The sequence below is a fragment of the Pseudopipra pipra genome, chromosome 23 (assembly GCF_036250125.1).
Source record: "Pseudopipra pipra isolate bDixPip1 chromosome 23, bDixPip1.hap1, whole genome shotgun sequence".
NCBI classification, from domain to species: Eukaryota; Metazoa; Chordata; class Aves; order Passeriformes; family Pipridae; genus Pseudopipra; species Pseudopipra pipra.
This window is the reverse complement of record NC_087571.1, coordinates 5543872-5565623: the sequence shown is the minus strand read 5'-3', so window position 1 is coordinate 5565623 and position 21752 is coordinate 5543872. Positions and strand designations below refer to the sequence as shown.

At 45.7% G+C, this 21752-nt stretch overlaps 2 protein-coding genes and 1 long non-coding RNA gene across 8 annotated transcripts in view; 1 reads left to right on the top strand and 2 right to left on the bottom strand.

Moving 5' to 3' along the window:
- The window catches only part of BCO2 (beta-carotene oxygenase 2), a 36491-nt gene that overhangs the window by 3674 nt on the left and 11065 nt on the right, over positions 1 to 21752 (bottom strand). The window contains exons 1-9 of one of the 5 annotated variants that reach the window (XM_064634582.1): positions 12685 to 12942; positions 11708 to 11800; positions 6538 to 6742; positions 5488 to 5699; positions 3926 to 4041; positions 2345 to 2447; positions 1144 to 1272; positions 850 to 1010; positions 178 to 345 (exon numbers count right to left, since the gene is read on the bottom strand). In XM_064634582.1, the coding sequence (XP_064490652.1) occupies positions 178 to 345; positions 850 to 1010; positions 1144 to 1272; positions 2345 to 2447; positions 3926 to 4041; positions 5488 to 5699; positions 6538 to 6742; positions 11708 to 11800; positions 12685 to 12793 (1296 nt within the window). In that variant the 5' untranslated portion in view covers positions 12794 to 12942. Of the gene's footprint in view, positions 1 to 177; positions 346 to 849; positions 1011 to 1143; positions 1273 to 2344; positions 2448 to 3925; positions 4042 to 5487; positions 5700 to 6537; positions 6743 to 11707; positions 11801 to 12684; positions 12943 to 21752 lie in introns of those variants that run through there. The other 4 variants (XM_064634583.1, XM_064634579.1, XM_064634581.1 and 1 more) reach the window with 4 other exon arrangements.
- LOC135401972 (uncharacterized) lies at positions 12996 to 20012 on the top strand. Its single transcript, XR_010424998.1, has 2 exons — positions 12996 to 13113; positions 19674 to 20012. It is a non-coding gene; the product is annotated as an uncharacterized LOC135401972 (long non-coding RNA).
- On the bottom strand, positions 17082 to 19713 carry TEX12 (testis expressed 12). Of its 2 annotated transcripts, XM_064634597.1 has the most exons (6): positions 19605 to 19713; positions 18987 to 19095; positions 18832 to 18894; positions 18171 to 18282; positions 18019 to 18074; positions 17082 to 17853 (listed from the first exon to the last, which is right to left on the bottom strand). In XM_064634597.1, exons 3-6 carry the CDS (start codon positions 18886 to 18888, stop codon positions 17713 to 17715), a joined length of 366 nt encoding a protein of 121 aa, XP_064490667.1. In that variant the 5' UTR covers positions 18889 to 18894; positions 18987 to 19095; positions 19605 to 19713; the 3' UTR covers positions 17082 to 17712. The 2 variants fall into 2 exon arrangements, with proteins under 2 accessions (XP_064490667.1, XP_064490666.1); XM_064634596.1 differs by lacking the exon at positions 19605 to 19713 and having other exon boundaries at positions 18987 to 19202.

The following is a 21752-nucleotide window of genomic DNA, read 5'->3' as shown; positions in this document are numbered from 1 at the left end:
GATTATCTGCTAAGAGATAATTAAGCGGATCATTAGATCCCCATTTTAGTTTTTTACAGCTGTGGGTCCTTTCCCCAGGTCACATCCTTGGCCTCGTGGTGCTCTCTGTTCCACCTTGCTGCAGAAAAGGAACTGGCCCAGCATCAGAGCCTGGGGAAACAGAGGCAGAGGTCTCACCTGGTCCAGAGCCTCCCCAGCCCTCCTCAGGTTCTGCAGTTTGTACAGGGCCAGGCTGGTGCCGTCGTCCTGGCAGCACAGATCCAGCACCACACAGCCACAGTCCTCAAAGGCATTGATCTGGTGGAAGGTGACAAAGGGCTTCGTGTACCACTGCCCTGGCAGCACCTGCAGGGACACAGGGGAGGCTCAGGCTCCTCTCTAAAGCTCCCAGCCACCCCTCAAAGGCTTTGACACTCTCCCATTTCATCCCCCATTCCTCGGGATCTGCCTTGTGTCACTACAGAAGGGCTGCTTTAAGCCAGTAACTAGGCAAAGACAGATGAAGAAAAGGCAAAATCAGGCCAGGCCAGGCCCCTTGATGTCCTGACTCCCTCCCTAGAGCATCTGTCCAGGCTGGAACTGACCTTTTATACCCCTGCATTTCAGCCTCATGAGCCCCAAGCTGCTTATTTCTGCCTGTTCTTTCAGGGCTGGCAAAGAAGTGAATCAATAGAGAGGGAACTGCAGGAAGTAATCCCACTTCTAATGAATTTACACCCGTGCTTTAAAGCCTATATTGCAGTAGCTCCTGGACTGATTCATCCAGCTCCCTGTGGCTGCTGCCAGGCACTCTCCTCTTGGGATCTAAGGTTGCAGAGCAGCTGCTGCAGAGGCCAGAGATGCACCCACCTCCCCAGTGTGCTTATTCACCACGTGGAAGTAGGTGTTGCACTGAGGCTCCCAGCTTATCCCGTCACAAATGGCTTGGCCACGGAGCTTGGAAGTGACAATCTGGAAGAGATTCAGCTTGAGGGGTTGCTCAATGAAAATGATGTAGTTTTCAGTCATTCCTGAAAAGAGAAGGAAGGAGACATCACCCAGGTATGAGATGGGGAAACACCCCAGGGGCAGGGGGCAGTGGGCAGCCCTGTCTGCCTCCCAGCAGCCCAAACCCCCGGAGTCTGAGATGGAAAACTGCCTCACCAAAGCTGTGATAGTAGGATGGTTTTGCCCTGTCCATGGGAGGGATGGAGCACAGCACTTTTGCTCCCTCTAATGTGTCAGTGCAGCCTGAGCTCTGTGGAGGGACCCGGATGATGTTGTAGCTGGAGCCTGGAGGGGAGAAAGGGTGTTCAGCACCACTGAGACTTCACAGGCAGAAAACCAAAGTCAGGCTCTGTCCTTCCCACTTCCCAAGAGCACTGGAAACCACAGTCAGAGCTTCACTGAGCAGAAAAATCAACAGCCTGTCATCAAGTCAATAAAACAATCTACAGAGGATTATTTAGCAAAACAAAACAAAACAAAAGATTGAAAGAAGAAGGATCTTCTCAGGCTGGTAAAGTGCCAGCTCATTTTACTGTCTGCAGTGCATTCCTTAGGTTATCCCATAATAGCAGGATCAAGAGCAAAACCAAGTTCATAGCTTGGGTATCAAAGGAAATGAAAACTCTGAGCCTTGGTGATGCTCAGTTAATAAATCTGAGCACGTGGGCAGGAGAGAATGGCATGTTTGAATAATCCAGAGTTTGGTCTCTCCAGCTGAAAAAAGCATGTGCTACAAAGCTGGATATTGCTCAGGGCAAAAGGAAATGAAAGCAGTATGAATGAAAAATGATCAAAACTGGGAAACCGTGGAGTGAACTGAAACCAGCCTGAGGAATGATAATAAAGGGCAGTGGCTGTTTTCAGAGACCTCAGGCACCTGCAAAAGGAGGATTTCACATAACTAACAGTGAATGCCAGCCCTGGGCAGCCACCTCAATGGAATTAGATCCCAACTAGATGCTCGTTGTTTTGAGAAGAAGAAAAATCTCCCATAAAATTCAGCTTTGCCGTAATGCATCCAGGTGACTCATAAATTCCATCTTCTCTCCTGCATGAACCCCTGTGGTGCTCATCAAAAGCCAGTCACTGTAAGTGAAGATGGGACTCAAAAAATCATTCTCCCTTTTCCCAGCGAAGCTTGGGAGAGGGGAATCTGTTGGATACTCACAGATGGATCTGAAACTAAACGCTGAGAGAGGCCACTGCTGTGGGACTGACTGGCACTGTAAAACAGAACCAGCCTGGCTTCTCACCACTTTGACTCAAAGAGAAACAGCAACTTCAGATGTTTCTTCCACCACTGCTCCTTGGAACAGCACCCAGGAGTGTCCTGTGCCCCCTGGCCAGGCCCACTCACCGTGTTTCCCATAGGAATTGCCCATGTTGTAGGTTGTCCCATCAGACTCGTAGTGGGGATGAGCAGTGGCCCCGTTCACTGCAATGAACTGGCTCCAGTCCACCTGCAAATGCCAAGGATTTTCAGTCAGTGCAGAACTTCCCTGTTGCTCTGCAGAAAGCCACAGGCTTCCATGGAAGTCTGAGGAAGAAAAGCAGACTTTATCCATTGCTAATAATGTGGGATCTGGACTTAACTCTTCAGTTTGCCTGTAGTCTTCCTGAAACTCTTGAAAATTAATGATATTTCTCTCTGTGTTAGTCCTGCCAGTAAAATGGGACTAACAGCACAAGCCATTCCTTGGGAGACACAAACATTCCAATTGGCACAAGTGACACAGTGGGAATGTTCCCATGCAAGCATTTTAGCTGGGACCCCATGCTATAAGCACAGACAGACATGTGTGAAGAGACAGTCACTGCCCCAAAAAATCACCAAGAAGCTTAGAAAACCAGGTCCCATCTCAGATTGGAGAGTTTAGATGTGAAATCATCCCTTCCATTTCTTCACTTAGCCCATAAATAACAGTCTGCATTTAAAAAAGCAGCTAAAGGGGATTTTTTTTTTTTAAATGGAAAGATGGCTCGACAGAGCTGAACACTCAACCTAAAAATCCCCACGTGCCTTCCCATCACTGCACTCTGGTTTACAAACCAGATCAAACAAATCACCCAACTCTCCATTTCAGTGTGTAAACTGAGTTTCCTCATAACTCACTACTGATCCTGGAGGGAGAGAGGGACTCCTGGAATGCCTCCCTCAGGATCTGAGGATGCACTGAGCCTGGTGTTTGTGGTACCCACCAGTCCATGGTTAACACACAGGCACAGGAGTTAATCCTGATTTAGGAGGGCAGAATCCTTCTCACAATTAAACACCCAAATCCCCTCGGAGGGTGCAGCCAGGGGGACACAGAGCTGATGCTGTCATGTCACAGGCCATGTTCTGCCAAACTCAGCCACACTCCTGGGAGATGATGCACAGGACACAGGGAAAGACTGCTCTGACTTTCTGTTCATTTGCTATCGGGGGAGAAAATAAAGGGGCAGCTGAACTTTGAGTTGACTTTACATTGAATTAACTCATTTGCAAGAGAGTTTTAGCCAAGACCTTGAAGGGCAGTTCTGGAGTGTTTAAACAGATGTGAAAGGCAGAAAAAGGGAAGAGAGATGAAGTGACAGGGAGGAGTGCAGCTCTGAGATCAGTGATGACCTTTTTCCTGGGTGCACTTTTACTCTTCACACACTGGTAGGTGCAGACAAGCCCAGACATGCAGTGAGAGCACAGGAAGAGTGGAGCTGTGCCCAGACCTGCATCTGTGTCTCCCCTTCCTTGCCACAGTGGGCAGTGACTGCACCTCACCCCCGAGAGCTGCCTGGCTGCCAAGGAGATTTTTCAGGGCCTCAGGCACGAAGAGATGCTCGTGGCTGTGGTCCAGACAAAACCTTTTGGAATCTAAGCTGCTCTTGGGAGCAGCAGCAGATTCTGTAACCACCAGCTAAGGGTTCCGTGCCACGGTTCCCTCATCCCACCTGCCCACACCTTTTCCTTCGTTTCAAGCGTTTCTGGGTCCACCTTGTACATGAAGATGTTCTCACTGCTGATGTAATAATCTCCTTTATACAGCACGTAGTTCACATTGGCATTGTCACTGGGTCCTGAAACAAAATCCTGGGGTTGGGCACAGCTCTGCTCGAGCTCATGTCACATTATCTCAAGTTACACATGTTTAAACAATAAACCCATTTGCAATGACATTAATTCCTCTGTGGCTGATTAGAAATACCTCACTAATCTACAAAGGCACTCAGGGAACTGTCTGTGCAGGTGAACTCGGGTTAAAGGGACAAGGAGTAGTCCTTACAGAAATCACTGCAGTGAAGCCAAGGTGATCTTCCTCTTTCTCTACGCCCTCAGCTCCTGACCTCTTATTTGTTCATATTCTTATTTCTCCCTTTCCTCCCCAGCCCAAGTCCCCTCCTCTAAAAGCCCCGTGAAGAGTGCCAAGTTTGATTTACAGCACTGGAAACGAGAGGCAGGGCTTGAAGCTACAACCTGGGCTGAGGGGAAGGCAGGGGTGCTCTTCGTGTGGGACAAGGGATGCTTCTGCTTCCCTATTCCCTTTCTTTCTAAAACTGAGTCAGGGAGATGCCTTTGGAGAGCTGCAGACACACACAGGCAGAGCTGCTCCTGCTGCTCCAAGGGGAGCTGGGACTCACTACGAGGTGGCTGGGAAGAGCTGAGGGAAAAGCTGTTCCCACAGTTGAATGTTGTGTGTGTAGTGAACACACAGCCTGAGGCTGGGAGAGGAAAAACCCAGAGGACAGCTCTTCTTGTAGTGAGGAATTCCCTCTAAGTGTGTGAAGAGTCCAGCAGGCAAAGGGGGGGCGGGAACAACCTGCTGGAGCTTGGGAAAGAAAAGGGGGATGTAGACAGTTCTGAAATGTATTGAGAGAGCTGGGCTGGGGAGCTGGGGAGCTTCACTTGAGAACAGGTGACATGGCAGGATGGGGTCCATCTCCTCAGGGAAGGTAAGAAGCAGAAGATGGTCACACCACGAGCAACAAGTTGCAAACTCCAGGTCCGTTCTGGTTTCAGTGGGAAGTCCTGTGCTTCATTAAACCAATTTCTTCCCTGACACACATAGGATCCCACAGGCAATGGAACTTCCTCTCCTGGGCAATACCACCTCTCACCCTACCCATGTAATCTGCACCTTAGTCTAGGAAGGGAAGGATTAGCCCACTTACCCTACGAGCTTAGCAAGGCAAAGCGTTTTAAGGGCAAAGCTGTGTCCCAGGTAGAACACAGGTTGTAATGCTCATTACCAGCACTGCACAGGCTGTTCTTTGGAAGCAGATTTCTGCTGGAAACTTGCAACAAACTGGAAGCAGGTGACGTGAGGTGGCACACTGAACTGAGTGTGCCTGTGCCAGCCCAACCTGGCACCCGCTTCCATCATTTTTCCTGTTGTCATTCCCACGGGGCACACGCTGAGGAAAACCACGGGCTCGGCATAAGCCCACCAGGCTTCCTCACCCCTCCCTTCACAACCAACCACGGGCTCCCCCAGATAATTTTCTGTTCCTTAGAGCCCCCCTTACGTGGCATCTCGAAGCGTGACATGAAGCGCCCGAAGAGGCTCTTGCAGGGGTCTGGCATCGCCAGGGTCCCGAATTCCGAGAGCACGATGCGGTTGTGCTGCCTGTTGGTCAGGTAGGAGTTGCTCTGCAGGAACCTGCTCCTGTAGGACACCCTGCCAGCCCTCAGCTGGAACTGGTGCAGCAGAGCCATGCCATCGAACCAGTGGTTAAAGCTGCCAGGAGTTACGAATGAGGGATTAAAAAAAAAAAGAGATAAATAACCAAGGGATTAAAAAAAAAGAGATAAATAACCAAGAGATTTTGAAAAGGGATGAGAGATAAGAAAACAGGTAGAAAAAGATATTAAAAAGAGATCAAAAAGAGATAAAAAATACATAAATTAGTAAATTAGAGGTTAGTAAGAGGCAAGTAAGAAGTCAGTAAGAGCACTGGAATTGGGCACTAAATGAAATTCCGATCTACTGTTCCCTCTTGCCTTTAGGTTTTTATTATTTGTAAAAGGTAATGCCCAGATCCCATGAACACTGAACTGAGTGCAGCTTTGTATTTGCATTTGAACTGAGTGAAACAAAACAAGTGTATTTGCAGCTGTGGGACATGAAGTCTGAGATTGGTATGTGTAAGTTTGGGGGGAAATACTCTGTACTGGCAAACCAGTCCCTCTGCAAAGACTCCTGCACAGGGAATAGGATGTCCAATAGAAATTACTGCTGAAAGCCCAACGGCACAAGGAGGAGCCTTTAGCTCTCAGCTCCTTGAAGGATGTTATTCTCTCTAAAACAAGAAATCTGTGAGACTCTCAGAAAACCTGCTGGGCTCTGGGCATGTGATAAGATGAGAAGTTGCTGCCATCAGCTCTGCTGGAGGAAGGGCTTGTTTGTCACCTTGGATGTCACTTAGAATGGCAAGGGCAGGAGTTGCCTTCTTGAACTATTTTAATATTTGCTTCTAAAGCAGCACACAGAGTTTAGTGCAACCAACTCCCCAACTCCCTGCCCTGGAGTTCAGGATGGACTTTTGGCAGTGGCAGAGGACTCACTCGAGGCTTACCTGTCATTGCCAAACTCGAACTTGCCGGGCCCGGTCCTCAGGAGGTTGCCATTGATCCATTTGGGAATATGCCCTTTGACCTTGGCTGGGATGGGCTCAGGGGTCTCCTCCATGCTCTGCACCAAGGGGGAGATGCATTGCAGCCCCCTGGGTCTGTGGCAGAGGATTTGCTCTTTGGGTGGGCTGGGAAGGTAATTCTTTAAACCTGCAACAAAAGCAGGGAAAACAAAGAAGGAGAAAATTAGGATTTCCCCTGTAATAGTAAGGTGACAATTGCTAGAGGTTGAGTTTGGATGTCTAGAACAACATTCAGCAGCCAGGCTGGAGTGGATGCTCAGGGTGAAGCTGTGTTCCCACAGTAACCCCACACATCCCCAGGGAGCTTAAAACCCAGTGGATTTAACTCCACTGTAGTTAACCCATGAGAGAGACACCAGTTCTGCAGCCCAAAGGAGGTAATAAAATATATGATGATAACTTTTAACTGCAGGAACTTCTATTTGCAATTGATTTCATAAAAAACTGAAATAAAAGGGAAAAACAAAAAAAAGGAAAAAAGAAAAATAATCACAATCCCTCCCCAAAAATGGCAATTAGGAAGAACACAAATGCAACTGAGCTGAAGGACATTTACAGGACAGGACAAAAGAGATTTACCAGTTATATTTGGTAAGTAAATAAGCAGTAGCAGAAAGGGATGATTTCTGATGGAGCCTCTTGTTTGACTGCAATAACCCCCTGGTTGGTCACAGCCCCAGGACAAAAGCACCAGGAGAGCATGAACTGATTGGAATGCTGTGAACTCCCAGTGATGTCAGTCATTGGCTCCAACAGCCTGGTTTGCAAAGCCTCATCAACACAAGGATTGTTTGAGCAATCCATTTAGCTGCAGAGGTGGATTTACCTGTTGCCTTTCCTGCCAAGGCTCCCTGGGCACAGGGCACTGGAGCTGCTTTGCCTCTGTCCCTAAGACCCCTGAACTAACCTTGAACTGATGGCACTGAGCTCTAAGTGAAATCCTGACCCAAAGGACAGCATGGCACACACAAACCCCAGCCTGACCAGCTCTGGCACAGGCACCACCACACACTGCAGGAACTCCAGACCATTTACTGAACTTGCAACAGCAATCAGTTCTGGTTTCACCAGCCACTTTCACCACGGCTGCTTCCAGCCTCCACTCTTGAGCCCAGGTGACTAAGTGGAGCCCTGCACACTTCACCTGTCAGCCTCTGGAACTGTGAGGAATAAGTGGGTGTTCTTGCAAAGGCTGTAGCACAGTCACAGTTGGAAGCATAAAGAAAATGCCCAAGGGTGGCAGAAGGTCAGTGCCCAAGAAGGGGCAAAAAGCCAGACAGGGGATGTGGCAAAAAGGTGACAGTTCTTGTACTCCCTCAGATGGTTCAAGATTTAAGAATAATTAACGAAATAGTTAAGCCTAAACACCCTACAGCTCCTTATCCTCCTACTTTTCTGAATCAAATTCCCTCTTCTCACTGTTCTTATTCTGTACTGCACTGAAAGGATGCATTTTGGAGTTGTCCAATTACTGAGGGTAGAAAACCACCCTCTGCCTTTGAGTGGGAAGAAGAAGGGGGGAAAGTAATTAAGCAACAACTTCCTTGGACTGTTGCCACAAGGATACACTGAATCCCTTGTTTGGTTTGGACAAACCTCACAAAAACTTTTAAATGAGTTCTCATTACCTCCACAAGGCTCTTTCAGGATGTGGATGATTAACTTAGGGAAGGACAGAGAACCAGTAGAAGACCCCACTGAGAACCTGCTTAATTTTTTAGCCAAAAAAGGATTGAGAGTCTCTGAAAACAAAGCTCAAATGGTAGAGACTGAAGTTAAGTATTTAGGACATATTTTAAAGCATGGGTCATGATGTATAGATCCAGAAAAGGGTTAAGGGAATCTTGGAAATCCCTCTACCAAAAATGAAGAAAGAATTCCATCAATTTTTAGGACTAGTAGGATTTTGTAGGGCTCAGATAGAAGATTTTCCAACAATAGCCAGACCATTGCATGATTTGTTGACTCAGGGAAATCCAGAAGTAAATATTTGGATACCTGAAGGGAAAAGGAGTTTTCAGAAACTAAAAGAGTCAATTTATTCAAAACAAACAAACAAACAAACAAATTGCCCTGGACTTGGCTTTTACTCACAGCTTTAGCAAGGATAAGAGCCAAACCCCAGGAGTCTTCACTTATCTCCATATGAGATAATGTTTGGAATCCCTTGTCTGGTTAGTTTGCAAAAGGACACACCATAGAGAGGTAAAAATCTCCAAAGCACCAGAAGTCTGAGACTTCTCTTAGAGAGAAGTCTTTCTCTCCAGCTAGAGGAGAAAGAAGGAAAACCTGAACTCCTGTTTTTTTATGCAGCTCTCAGTCCCTGGATTTTCAGAATTTGCTCCCATCTCCATCTTGCTGTTTCAGACAGAATATCTGCCAAAGAGCCCAGCTGGCACACAGCATTTTTCTGAGCTTGCTTCTTTAGAACAGCCATGAACAGGGTGGGGGTTAGGCCTGCAGGAAGGCAAACTGCCAGATTCCTTCAAGGTACTTCTTTGATTTGCCAATACCCAAATCCCTCTTTAGCTCTCTAATACAATAATGATATAATATATTATAAGAGGTAATTAAGATTTTTAAAACAGAGATCAGAAAAGAGATAAGAAAACAGATGGAAAAAGATTAAAAAAGTAAGAATTCAGCCTGTGTAGCTAAAGCAATTAACCTCCAACCTCATCCATCCTCCCCCTCGAGGAATTCAATTAAGCTCTGATTAAATCCTTTATCAAGCACTCAATCTGATCCCAACACTGGTGCCACAGAACATTTTCTTACACAGAACTAGAAGATTTTCATGTCAACCAACCCCTGGCAGGTTCAGTGACTGCCATCATCATTTGCAGAACTGCAGCCTTAGTTTGCTGAGCTGCAGCTTGCAAAGATGCCAAATATGGATTAAAAAATGAGAGCAACGTGTCCCTAAAGAGACATTTTGCATCCAAGCAGAAACAAAGATGGCATGACTGAGGATGGCACCACACCCAAACTTTCTGGACATGCACTGTAAATGGGAATTTTGGAAAGGTACTTCACAGAAGAGCCTGACCAGGACTGGAAAAAGACCTCCTGAGTCATCCCCTCCCAACTGCTGTCCCACAAATTCATATACATGAACTCTACCTTAAAAATGACTGTTTTCTGGCACTTATTCCCCCTTTGGATAACTGCTCATTGTCCAGCTGATTAGAAAAATGCTTTCAATTTGCAAGAGGACTTTATTCATGGGACAGTTCATCCCCCTCGTTTTTCTGGCAGAGCTTTGGTGGTTTGTGTTTGCCAGGGGTTGTATTTCGAGTGAAGAAGGGCATCACTTCCTAACATAAGTAAGCCAAGTTTTTGGTTTCCCTTGTCCTGTGATAACCATTCATGTGCTTATTATCTTCTTGAAAGCTGCTCTAGTTAGAATTCATCTCAGAATTCATTCCAAGACAATGTCTACAAAAGAATGGACTATATACAAGAAGTGAACACCCCGTCCTATCAGACCAGAGACTCAGAAAGAAGCACAGCAAGAGAATGGATTATTTTTCCTTCTGGAAACCACTCAAACGAGCTCCAGATCCTGAGAGAATTGCATGCAAGTTGTAATCAAACCATGACATCCAGATGAGGCAACACACGAGTTTTCAGATACATGACAAGTTATCACAGGATGATTCTGAAGAGCCAGGAGGAAGGGAGGGTACAAGGATTAAAAAAAATTAATCCTGCACTTCTTATTTAAAAAATTAATATGAATAATAAACAAAAAATCTATTTCATTTCATTGCACCCAATCTGGATGCACTGAGCATATGGAACACAAATAATTCCTACTTTAACGTAATTTTCCTGAACAATTGCAAAAAAGGTGTATCACCTTCAGGTAAAAATTCAGTCATAAATCATAACTGATTGTAACTTCCAGCTCCCCAAGAAGGGATCAATCTCTGCAAAAGACAGAAGACAGACTCGTTTGCAATGTTACACAACACGTAATTAAAACTATCTATGGCTCCCATTCTGGCTACACTTCAAGCTGGCAGAACTTTAATACACAATAAAAGCTCTACAGTCCCAGTGGGGCTCACTGAACACAACAAGTGAAAATCAGCCCAGGATCACAACCTGCCCTCTCAGAAATCTCATTTCTTGACTACAGTTCCCATCCTACCGCAAGCATTTAAAAATAATTTTTAAAACTAAAAATCAGCACGATATCACAACCTGCCCTCTCAGAAATCTTGGGTTTTTTTAACTGCAGTCTCCATCCTACCTTAATGGTTTAAAAATAAGCTTAAAGCTGAACTTCCTTTGGCACAGCAGAGCAGAGGCAGTGCCAAATAGGGAGCTGTACATTCTCCTCAATTCTTTTCTAAACATTGCAAGCAATTATTCCAGAGTTATCCCAACCTGGCAGTTCTTCGGGTGCTGTTCCTGCTCACAGCAAACTGACATCCCAACACTGAGTTACATCCAGAAAAAGTGGGATGAAGGACAAGGCTCTTGAAAAAGTTTCTCTAGAGAAGAAACCACCCCAGCTGCTTTGTTTGTCGCAGTGGATCAGACATTAAATTGCACTTAAACAATCAGAAAATCTCTCCTGGTGGATGGAGGAAACACAGAAGCCATTTGCCGACTGGAAGACTGGAATCACGTTGCAGGGAGCAAATCCACCTTGATTTTAACCTACGGATTCAACCCCAGGGCACAGGGACACCACCATTTTTCTCCACCTGCACCTGCACAGTTTAATTGCTCAGCCCTCCCAGCTCCCTGTTCTGTGATTCTAGGCATTAAGGGGCACAGTTTGGTAAAACACAGTGCTCAGGGTATTCTTCAAGCAGGGAGGGTGAAGCCAAAAAATTCTGCTTTCCCCGAGAATCATTTTCATCCAGGAGAATCCTCTGGCACAAGCCACGACCGGCACCATGTTCCCTACAAAACACAGGCTGGCACAGCACGGGAAGCAAAACGATTTTCCCCATCGACCCAGCCCGAAGTGAAGTTGCTGTACTGTGGATTTGTGCCTCCAGCCCTCCCTCTCTGCCCTTCCCCAGCTCAGCTGAGTGTCCCAGGCTGGTTTCTGCACTGGAGGGGTTGCACTTGCCTGGTGGGCGCCGGGAGGTCCCCGTGCTGGGCTCCTTGTCCTGTCTGGCTGCTCGGTTCCCCATGGTCAGGGGCTCGGCCACCCACTGCCTCGCTACCAGCCAAGGAAGCAGAGAGGAACACAAAACAAGTGACAGGAAACACGGGGGAAAAGAAACGGAGGAAAGGAGCAGAGAAAGGCCCGGCCAAGGGAGGAAAGTGTCGGTGCACGGGAAATACCTGCTCGTTTCCCAAAGGCACCAACAGAAACGGATCTTACACTCTGGGGTGTTCTGGTGGCACATCGGAGAACTTTTCAGATCTTTGGATACCCCAGGAGCAATGCTTTGAATTTAAAGGGCAGGAAAACACCACCACCACCATCATCTAACCCCAGAAATTTTGGTGAATTAAGTTTTGATCTTTACTGGTTTCTATTGTGTGGAAGCAGGTCTCAGACCAAAACAAAACAAAACAAAGCAAAAACAAAACAAAAACACCAAAGAAAAACCCCAAAGCAAACTGACAAACCCCAAAACAAACGAAATCAACGAAAAAAACCCCTAAACAAAAAACAACCCAGGCAGTGCAGTGACAACACAAATTGCCGGGTTTGGTTGTGATGCAAGATCCCTTGGGGTGGTTTCCAGCTTGTAGGTTCAGATGGAAGCTCCACCAATGGTCCTGGCTCCAAACCACCCTCTCGCAGCCCACTTAGAGCTGCCTGCCGTGCGCAGGGAATCTGCTGGGCACCGCTCTGCCAGCTCTAAACCATCCGTGTCTGCTGTAATCCTCGCCCCTCCGTTTATCTATTCGATGAATCACAGAGAATTTCTAGCATCTAACAGAGCCCTTCGGGTCGCTCAGCTCCGAATTTCTGATCGATGGAGGTGAGATCGCTCTACCCACCCGTGCCAGCAGCAGCAGCAGCAGCAGCAGCAGCAACCCTCCTCCCAACGCGACAGGACAGAAGGGTTCGGTTGTTTATTGCGTTTTTACCTGGAATGAATTGCATCAAACAGCAGAGGACATACTGCAAATGCGCAAGCAGGAGGCTGACGGCGGGCAAAAGGATTTGGGCTAACATATTCCGCCGGGCAGGAGGCATCGGCTGGGAGGTGGTGGAGCGGAGGTAGCGGTGCCAGGGCGGTGAGCGGGAGCAGTGATGTGTCGGGAGATGAGCGAGCTGCCTGACATCATCCTTTCACAATAAGAGCCGGGGCGCTGTGTCCCGGCAGGGCTGCCAAGGATTCCTTGATCCATCCAGCTGCCCACGCTCCGCTCCGCGGCTGCGGCCGGGCCGGGACCTGCCGCCAGTCCTGGGTGCCGCCAGTCCTGGGTGCCGCCAGTCCTGGGTGCCGCCAGTCCTGGGTGCCGCCAGTCCTGGGTGGCCCCCCGGCCCCCCGATGGCGGCCGCACCTGGGCCAGGTGAGCTCGGAACTGGCGGGGCGGTGCCGCCGGTGGGAAAACGCTCTAGCGCTACGTGCCTGTTGTACCTGGGGAGCGGGAAAGAAAGGGGAGATGTAGCAACGGATCCGGGCAGCCGGGATTTTAAGGCGGTTCTCTCGAGGTCTCCTGTCGCCTCGTCTTCTCGTTCGCACATTAAAAAAAAAAAAAAACCCGTCTTGTTTTGCTGCGAGACCTGAGTAAGCATTTCGCAGCTCAGTGAATCTCGAGGCTTTAGGAATGCTGGCTGCCACGCCAGATTAGCCCGTCGAATCCGACAGGGAAGGACCAGGCTGTGCCCTGCTGTTCCGAGCTAAGCCGGACCTAGGACAGAGCCTTCCTCCGGGATGCGGGGAGGAAGCTGCCAGCGCTCTGCAAATGCGCCGAGATGAAACCTTTGGTTCGTGGTATTCAGCAGCTCTTTGAAGCTGCCCTGTGCCCTGAGAGGGAGCGGGGCAGCACGCACAGCTCTCCAAGGACCCCACTGCACAGACAGATTAATACTCATCCTCTTCTGCTGCGAATTAAGCTCATTTCTTCCTGTCCTTTCTGCACGATCCAGGGAACACCTGGCAGCCCCAGGTGCTTTTTGTACCCCATCTCTGACCGTGCCCTCCCCTGAGCTGTGCTTTCCTAAACAAACCCAACTGCCCTAAACAACCCCAGCTGCTTCAGCCTTTCCTCACCGATCACTTTTCCTTAACTTTTCATTTCTTTTGGTTCCCACTTTCTTTTTAAGTAAGACCAAACTACCACAGAGAGAAGGACAACAACTCTGTTTCCTTGTCTTACTTGCTGTGCTGTACCAAACACATTTCAGCTGGTGTTTCACCACCCAACACCACCAAACAAACTCTAGCTGTTGTTCTGGTTTGTAAGAAACACGTATGACACCCCTTGTCCGTTTTAAATTTTATTTAGATTTCATCTCGACCCTTTGTCTTATTGACATTACAATGAATTTTCAATGACTTCTAGTTTGCTGCTGTTTGAAAAATTAACTGTATTCTCTAATGACCTTCTTCTGAACCATTCAGGTTAATGTGGAATAAGCAAGGCTGGAAGCAGATCTCTATAGGATAAGCTGACCTATCAGGGAAAAAAAATGAGTATTCATTGACTTAAGTAGCCCCTACTTCCTGATTGCTCTTATTTTATATAATATCATACAGGATGGGGCCAATTGCTTTATATCAAGCTATGCCCATCTGTTATTTTTCCACAGCAAGTCAGCTTTCTGATCAAGGATTTTATTTTTTTTTTAATTTATTGTTCCCCCAGTCACAGTTAAGAAGCTTCCTTCAGACCCTCTCCAGGCTGGGAGTTGCACTGACTGTTTTTTCTGTTCCCCCCGATGATGCCAAGCCCCCTCCCACTCTGCTCTCTTCCAGTGCCACCCCAGTCATCAGGAATTCAGCCAATTCAGAGAGGAAGCACAAAGATCCTGTGATTAGCAAAGCTGCATTCTGATTAGTTCTGCACAGCCTTAAACACATCTATGACCTGCTCTTTTTCTATTCTGCCCCCCCCATTCCCACCTCTGTGCTCAAAGGCAGTTCCATTTTCAGTAAACAGTCACAACCAGCCTTTTCTCAGGGAAGAATTCTCGCCGCTGACTGTCTGAACTCTCTCTGCATTATCTGTTATTTCCCATTTTCAGCTTTTAAATAGAAGAGCAATCAGAAGAACCGAGTTTTTTGATCACTTACATTTTCCAGCCTGTGGAGGTACTCACGGCAAGCTCAGAACTGCAAAGGACTCAGTGCCAAAATCCCCCTGACTTCAAGAGGGTCGGAACTTTGTCTAGGCTGTTGCCAGGTTTAAAAACAAAAATCCATTTATATTGGGTTAGTGATCTGTAATCTTAGACGTTCGTGTTAATTTACAGGCACTGGGGCTTAAACAAGGAGGGGAGAAGCTTAAAGAAAACGTAGTTACCAGCTGAGCTTCGCTGATCAGATTTTGCAGCTTTAAAGCCAATTAATTTTCTGTCCAAACCTCCTTCAGTAAAACGGGAAAGAGGATAGTGGTGGGATGGGTGCCAGTGGGGCTTCACGTGGAGCTCCCTCCTCGGGGACAGGATGGAGGAGCTTTGAGTGGCACAGCAGAAAAGAGAGAGACAACTTGCTTTGTTTCTCCCAATAAACACCAAAATATGTGAGAGGAGGCAGAAGCATCATTAGAGGGGTAGGTGAATTGTAGACAAGTAGGAAAACAGTCAAAAGCTATTTTCTAATGGCTTAGAAGCAAAAGAGTGTGTAATGAGTACTCCCAAATATTCAGATATTGAGTGGAACACTGAAGGGCAGCCAACAGAAAAACACTCTCTATTTTTGGCCAGCACAATAATTAAGGAAAGCTCCCTTTAATCAGGAAGGGATTAATGTATGATTGATTAATTGCCAGTGCTGACATGTTAATTAACTTCAGAAGAGGAGAGGCTGGTTATTTTCAATGGATGTTTTAAGTTTTCTATACTTGCCATTTCAAGCCAAAATGTTCTAAAACTCCCTATTTAATTCATTTCACTCGGTTTACTTATACATATATATCCTCACATATATTCATGCAGCAAAATCAGAGGGTTTGCTGCTGTTGGCAATTTAAAAACTTTTAATAAGCACAACCACACTGTTCATATGCTCACCTAGGTTACTGTGGCCATACTTCCTGAATTTACTTTCAATACCTCTTCAAATTCCCCTTATTACTTCTTATATTCCATGCTATTAAATTATAACATTAAATGACAACCAGTTGTTTAGGAAATCACTGTAGAAAAACAAGAGTCATCACCCAGAGAGTTATGTCTTGGATTTAACTGCATTTCCATGCCAGACTAAGCAGTTCTTAATTGTCCTAAAAAGTGGAGCTTTACTAATTTTTATTGGATTTTATGAAGTTTTTTTAAATAGAGCAAATTGCTGCAACAGTAACACTTGATCCCCTGAGGGAGGAAACTCATAGAACTGTTGGATCACGCAATCTAAGTTCTGTTTCTTAGTAATACTTGGACATATTGGCCACAGAAACTAAATCCAGATCATCTAAAAAGGCTGCATAATTTTCCCAAGCACAAGCAGAGAAAAATGCAAGTGACAGGCAGATATTTGTCAGTAATGAAACTTGGGCAATTTTTCTTTAAAGGCTTGGATAAGTAACTGTGGGTAAATGTCTAAATTCAGACACTTTAGAGATGTCAATTTAAAACTCTGGGGTTTGTCTTTTAGAAGCCCTTAGGACAATATATTATAAAGTTTCACTTCCTGAATCTTCTTCTCTTTTTCCTCCCACATTTTTCTGTTTAAACAGCACTACCAAGAGTGACTACAAGGTGAGATTACTAGGAAAAGGGAAAAAAAAACCCAGGAGACTGGTAAATATGCTGCAGAGCATTGGCAAGACCTTTGAAGGTCTTTACATGCTAAAGATGCAGATAGGCACCTTACGGGATTTTTCCGAATTCCTAAGCGTGTAAGACGCTTACACCACGATTAGGCACTTGGAAAATCCTGCTAAGGACATGTCTTGGATCTTTAGGTACCTAAATCTCACCCTCCAGGTCCAGTTCCTCTCATGGTTTGTTCTAAATCGCGTCACTTCTGACACGTGGCACGTTTGCTTGTGACTTTTAGTTAATAAAAGGGGGGGAAGGAGGGTGGATTAAGTCTGAAATGATTTTAAGAGAAAATTAATACACAGTCCTGGTGGGGTAACGATGTAAATATATCTTATTCCAGCACCAGGACTTTCTGGCACTTTTCTTTATTAAATAAGCCTCACAATTTGTACATGATCCTTGACACATTCTGTGTTTCATCTTTTTTAACAGAGTTTAGTGACAAGAGAGAAAAAGGGCTCGAAAAAAACTCCATGAGCATCCTTAAATAAAGTGAATATACAGCAAACAATACTCATGTATCCAAAATAAAAGAGCATTTTAGACCACGTTATTATTGTCTAGTTATTTATTGACATAACAGCGAAGTTTTGATTGTGTGCTTTAATGTTTATATCAAAATGGCCGTGAAAAGCTGTACAAGTATTACATGCATTTTCAAATTAAGACTTTATACATTTCCCAAAGTATTTTTCTTAATAGAACTCTCCTATTTCTAAGCTGATCTCTTCAACCTGTTTGTATTCTGAGACAAAACTGAAATAACATTGCAAGTACATTCTACAAAGACTTTAGCACCAAAACATTTTCTAAAGTAGAAAGAAAAACCCCGAAAACTAAAACAAACACAGAAAATTATTAGAATTAAATAATCTGAGGTCCTTTTCCACTTACAAAATTCTGTGTTTCACAGGGAAATTTCTGTCCTATGTTCAATGGGTTAACAAGTAAAATCCTTATCGTTTAGTGTTTGAAAACCTTGGAGTCACAGGATTTAAAACAGATATTAAGAACTGGCTTTACTAACTATGTATAAGTCGCTGCTTAAGTTGTTGAAGGTTTCCTGGAGTGCCGTAAATATTTACCTAAGAACCAGACACCATAACACTCCTCACGGTTTGTTTGAATACACAAAATAGACTGAGTTTGGCTCTGCACTTCTGCAGCTGAATGAACTCCATTTATCCCTGCAGGGTGTTTGCCATGACAGTGAATCTCTGTTTCAGACTCTCCCTTTTCTGCTTTAAGTCCTCGTCTATGTCCCTCGCTTCTTTTAAGATTCCTTCCAGTTCTTGGACACAAGAAGCCTCCATCGCTGCTGTCTCACTTAAGGGAAAAAATCTGTTGTTAAAATCAACACCAATGCCATTAACCCTCTCACTACTTAAAGCTGCTTTTATGCTTTTCTTAAAAACATCTTGTCCATTAATAGTTCCATTTTACCTAGAGAATTTAGAAAGAAGCTGTACAAATAGCACAAGGTTAACTTGCCTTATAATGTTAGCATATTTTGATAACAAGGTCATAATTTCTTTGCTCATATCTGCGAAAAGAAAAGCAATTTTATTTAAATATCTGAGTAGATCTCAACATAAATTAGGTAATTACACACTTACTTTCAGTATATTTAATACGTCACCGTTTAAAACCTTTTCCAGTGGTTCAGTGTCGTAAAGGGACTGCGAGTCCTCAGAAAGAGCCAGATCTGTTTTGTCAGGGAAGGACAGCTGAGGGTTTTCTGACGCTTCATTCTAACAACAGAGCACATTAAAAAAAATACAGCTTCTAGGACTTAAAACGAGCTTTAGCACGGAGTTCAACTGAGGGAAAGAAGAGGTTTAAAAAGATCTCGAGAGAAGTGTATTTAGAGAAAATGCAAGCGGTGTTGGCTTCGGGCACAGCATCTCGGGCAGTGGGTGGGCAGTACCAGCTTGAGATCTCTGTAAATATATACATACTTTTTTATACATACACTGATATACATACTGTATATATGTGTGTGTGTGTATATCTGTGTATTTATAGATATACACATATATCAGTAAAAGCCAGCGTATTTCAGCGGCTCCCTCTCAAAACGTTCCACATAACTGGGTCTCAGTGCACGCCCAGTTCTGTTGGTCTTCAAACACTAAGGGAAGCTGCGGTTTCCTCATACAAGAAAGTCAAACCTGGTTCCCCAAACCTCCCTGAAGTTACGTGGAGCTCTGTGCCCTCTCTCCGTGCCAGGAATCCAGAGCAGGACACGGAATGAGGGTTCCCGTCCTCCCTCCCTCCCTGCCTGCCTGAGCACCGCTCACCTCCATCCTTTGGCGTTTACTCCCACTCTCATCAGATTTTTGCGCGTTGCTCGCCATCGCTGCCTGACAAAGAGCAGGGGGTGTTTGCTGAGCCGTCACCTCGTGCGGCTGGGGGGGATATTTATGCAAAATCGTGTAAAACCTGCAGCGCTCACCTCTGCCAAGGAGCTCTCCTCCCCGCCCAGGGGCAGCGCCTCAGGGCGCCCTGAGGGGCTGGAGGCGGCGGGGGCAGGTCCGGGGGTGTCCCGGCACAGCCTGGGGGGCCTGGAATCCATAGCCAAGGGCATTTAAACCTTTCCCGGTCCCCTCCTGCCCAGGAGGACCACGCGGACCCTCAGACCGGCGCCTTCCCCTCCGGCTCTGGGCGGGCCCTGGGCAGGGAACGGCCGTGAGGGGCCGGCCGTGAGGGCACGGGGGTCGAGGGACAGGGACAAGGGATGGGGACAGGGGATGGGGACAAGGACAGGGAACAAGAGATGGGGACAGGGGATGGGGACAAGGACAGGGGAAAAGGGACGGGGACAGGGGATGGGGACAAGGACAGGGGACAAGGGATGGGGACAGGGGATGGGGACAAGGACAGGGGACAAGGGATGGGGACAGGGGATGGGGACAAGGACAGGGGACAAGGGATGGGGACAAGGACAGGGGACAAGGGACGGGGACAGGGGATCCCCGCTCCCCTCAGGGCTGGCAGCACCCCCAGAGCTCCTGCCCAGGCTCCGGAGCGGCTCCTGCCGTCCCCATCCCCGCCGAATTCAAGATTATTCTACCTGCAGTCACTCAAACATCGAGCTGTCCCCCCAGATAACGTGTTTCGTCTCCTCTGACCCGGTCCCAAGTCCCTGCAGCCCCTGAAACGCCGGGCGGATCATCCGCCGCTGGATCCGCCTCAGAACTCGAGCCACAGATCAGTAAAACCTGAGAGAGCAGTCACTAAATGAGCAACACCGCCAAAAATGCACGACTGCCGAGACCAGCTCTTTTCCTCTTCAAAGGGTTTCTCTGCAGTGAAAGAAATTATTTAACGATTTGAAGTCATGTTGAAGTGAAGTAAATTTTGCCTCTGGGTTGTTTTGCTGTCTTTCTGTGTTTTTTTTGTTTTTTTTTTTTTTTTTTTTGTTTTTTTTTGTTTTTTTTTTTTTTTTTTTTTTTTTGTTTTTTTTTTTTTTTTTTTTAAATATCTCTAATTTCTTTTTTTAAGAAGAGAAAGGATCTTAATCTCACATATGTTATCTGATTAGGGCTCTGAAATTAAGATCTCGGTACAAGAAATTAAAGTGCTGAAAGAACGAGAACTAAATACTTCCCCAAAGTAGAAACAATATTCAATATGCTGACACAGCCCAATTCACTTATTCTCAAACATTTTATAGATATTTATGTTATTGGCGATACTATCTAAACATTATGAAATAGAAATGATAGATTTGGCTTGGAATTTGGCCTTAAGGTGTTTATTTAACTGGGTTATCATTAGTAGGTTAAGATATTTTTATTAACAGACCATGTGAATTAGAAGAAATAAAACATCTGAATTTTCTTTACCGCTTTCCGTACGTTATGGATGTGATAGTCTATGGAGAAACCTCAGTCTAAATATAAAATAAATTAAAAAATTATCTAAAAATTATATTAAAAGTCAATTGGAGTAAATAAAAGAGATGTGAATATTATTTTGAAGCAGAAAAAAATTATTCAGAGGAAGAAACTTAAAAGGGCTGAACTGTTTATTTTAATTGAAAGAGACCAAGAGGCATTTTGATCCTACTTGCAGAAAGGAACTATTTGTTACGAAATGTCTATCGGGAAAAAGTACAGAAATGGGTGACCAGAAACAGAAGTCAGTTAAATTTAGAAAGATATATATTTTATTTTTTTTTCTCCTGTTAGAACCAACCATTCAAACAACACACCAAGGGGTATAGTGGAATTACAGCTGCTGTATATAGAAACCAGCTAATTGAGATCCAAATTAAGTTTGGATCTCCCTGGGATGCAGATTTAGGTAAACACAACTGTAACAAAGCAGGAGCTTGAAATGGAATGATACAACTTTGATGTCCTGCTGGAATTCAGTGACTGTCTGTAAATAGGGATATACATTTATTATTTGAAACAGCAGTTACCAAAAATGTATTTTTCCTTGTTTGTTTCTGGCAAACAGGAGATTTTACTCCGTTGGAATTAATAAATCCTTTGGAATTACTGTCATCAGTTTCTTGGAACAAGTTTAAAGAAAGCACGTCAGTTCTGCAGCTGGTTTTTATTCCAGCATGTCAGTGACGTGCTGGAGGGTAAACCCATTCAAACCCACAGTTATTAGTAAAACAGCATTTTAATCTTTATGGTTATCATTTCAGATGAGATTGGAAGCGTGCCTTTGACCTCAGAATTACCTGCCTGTTTTTATCAGATGGATATTAAAGCATTCCTACCTTTATTTTTCTCCCTCTCCAAGGGCAGTAACAGGCTCGTGGGAAGGTGAGGGAGTGTCTTGGGGTCTTAGCTACATAAGTAGCTCCAAGGGAGGATTTTAGGCGCCTCTTCTGGGATAATCTCTCGCTTCCCTCCCTCACTTGCTGCCTTTGGGAGGTTTGTGTGTTTTTTTTCATCCCTCCAAGTTCAGCCTCTCCCATTTACCCATGGAGCTGCACAGCCGAACGCGCTCCTGCCTGGCTAATAATCATCCTTACAAACAGAGAAATCCAGGCACGGGGATTTCCACCAGCGCCACCAAGTTCTACAAACTTAACCCCCCCAAAAACATCGGTTAATTGCTCACTCCCAAAGCCGCGGTTCCTGGTTTTTTAGGGCCTTAATTATCCCATCAGCCCAGGGTGGTGGGCACTGCAGTTACAGCGGCGGTTGTTGCTCCGGAGCCCTCGGGGCAGCACGGAGGGGGGGACAGGGAGGGGTTA

Coding starts and splice junctions, on each gene's coding strand:
- TEX12 (XM_064634596.1), bottom strand. CDS start 19,118: ATGCCCTTGGCTATGGATTCCAGGCCCCCCAGGCTGTGCCGGGACACC. Junction 18,895..18,986: donor AGGAGAGCTCCTTGGCAGAG/GTGAGCGCTGCA, acceptor GCTCTTTGTCAG/GCAGCGATGGCGAGCAACGC. Junction 18,075..18,170: donor ACTGGAAAAGGTTTTAAACG/GTGACGTATTAA, acceptor TTCTTTTCGCAG/ATATGAGCAAAGAAATTATG.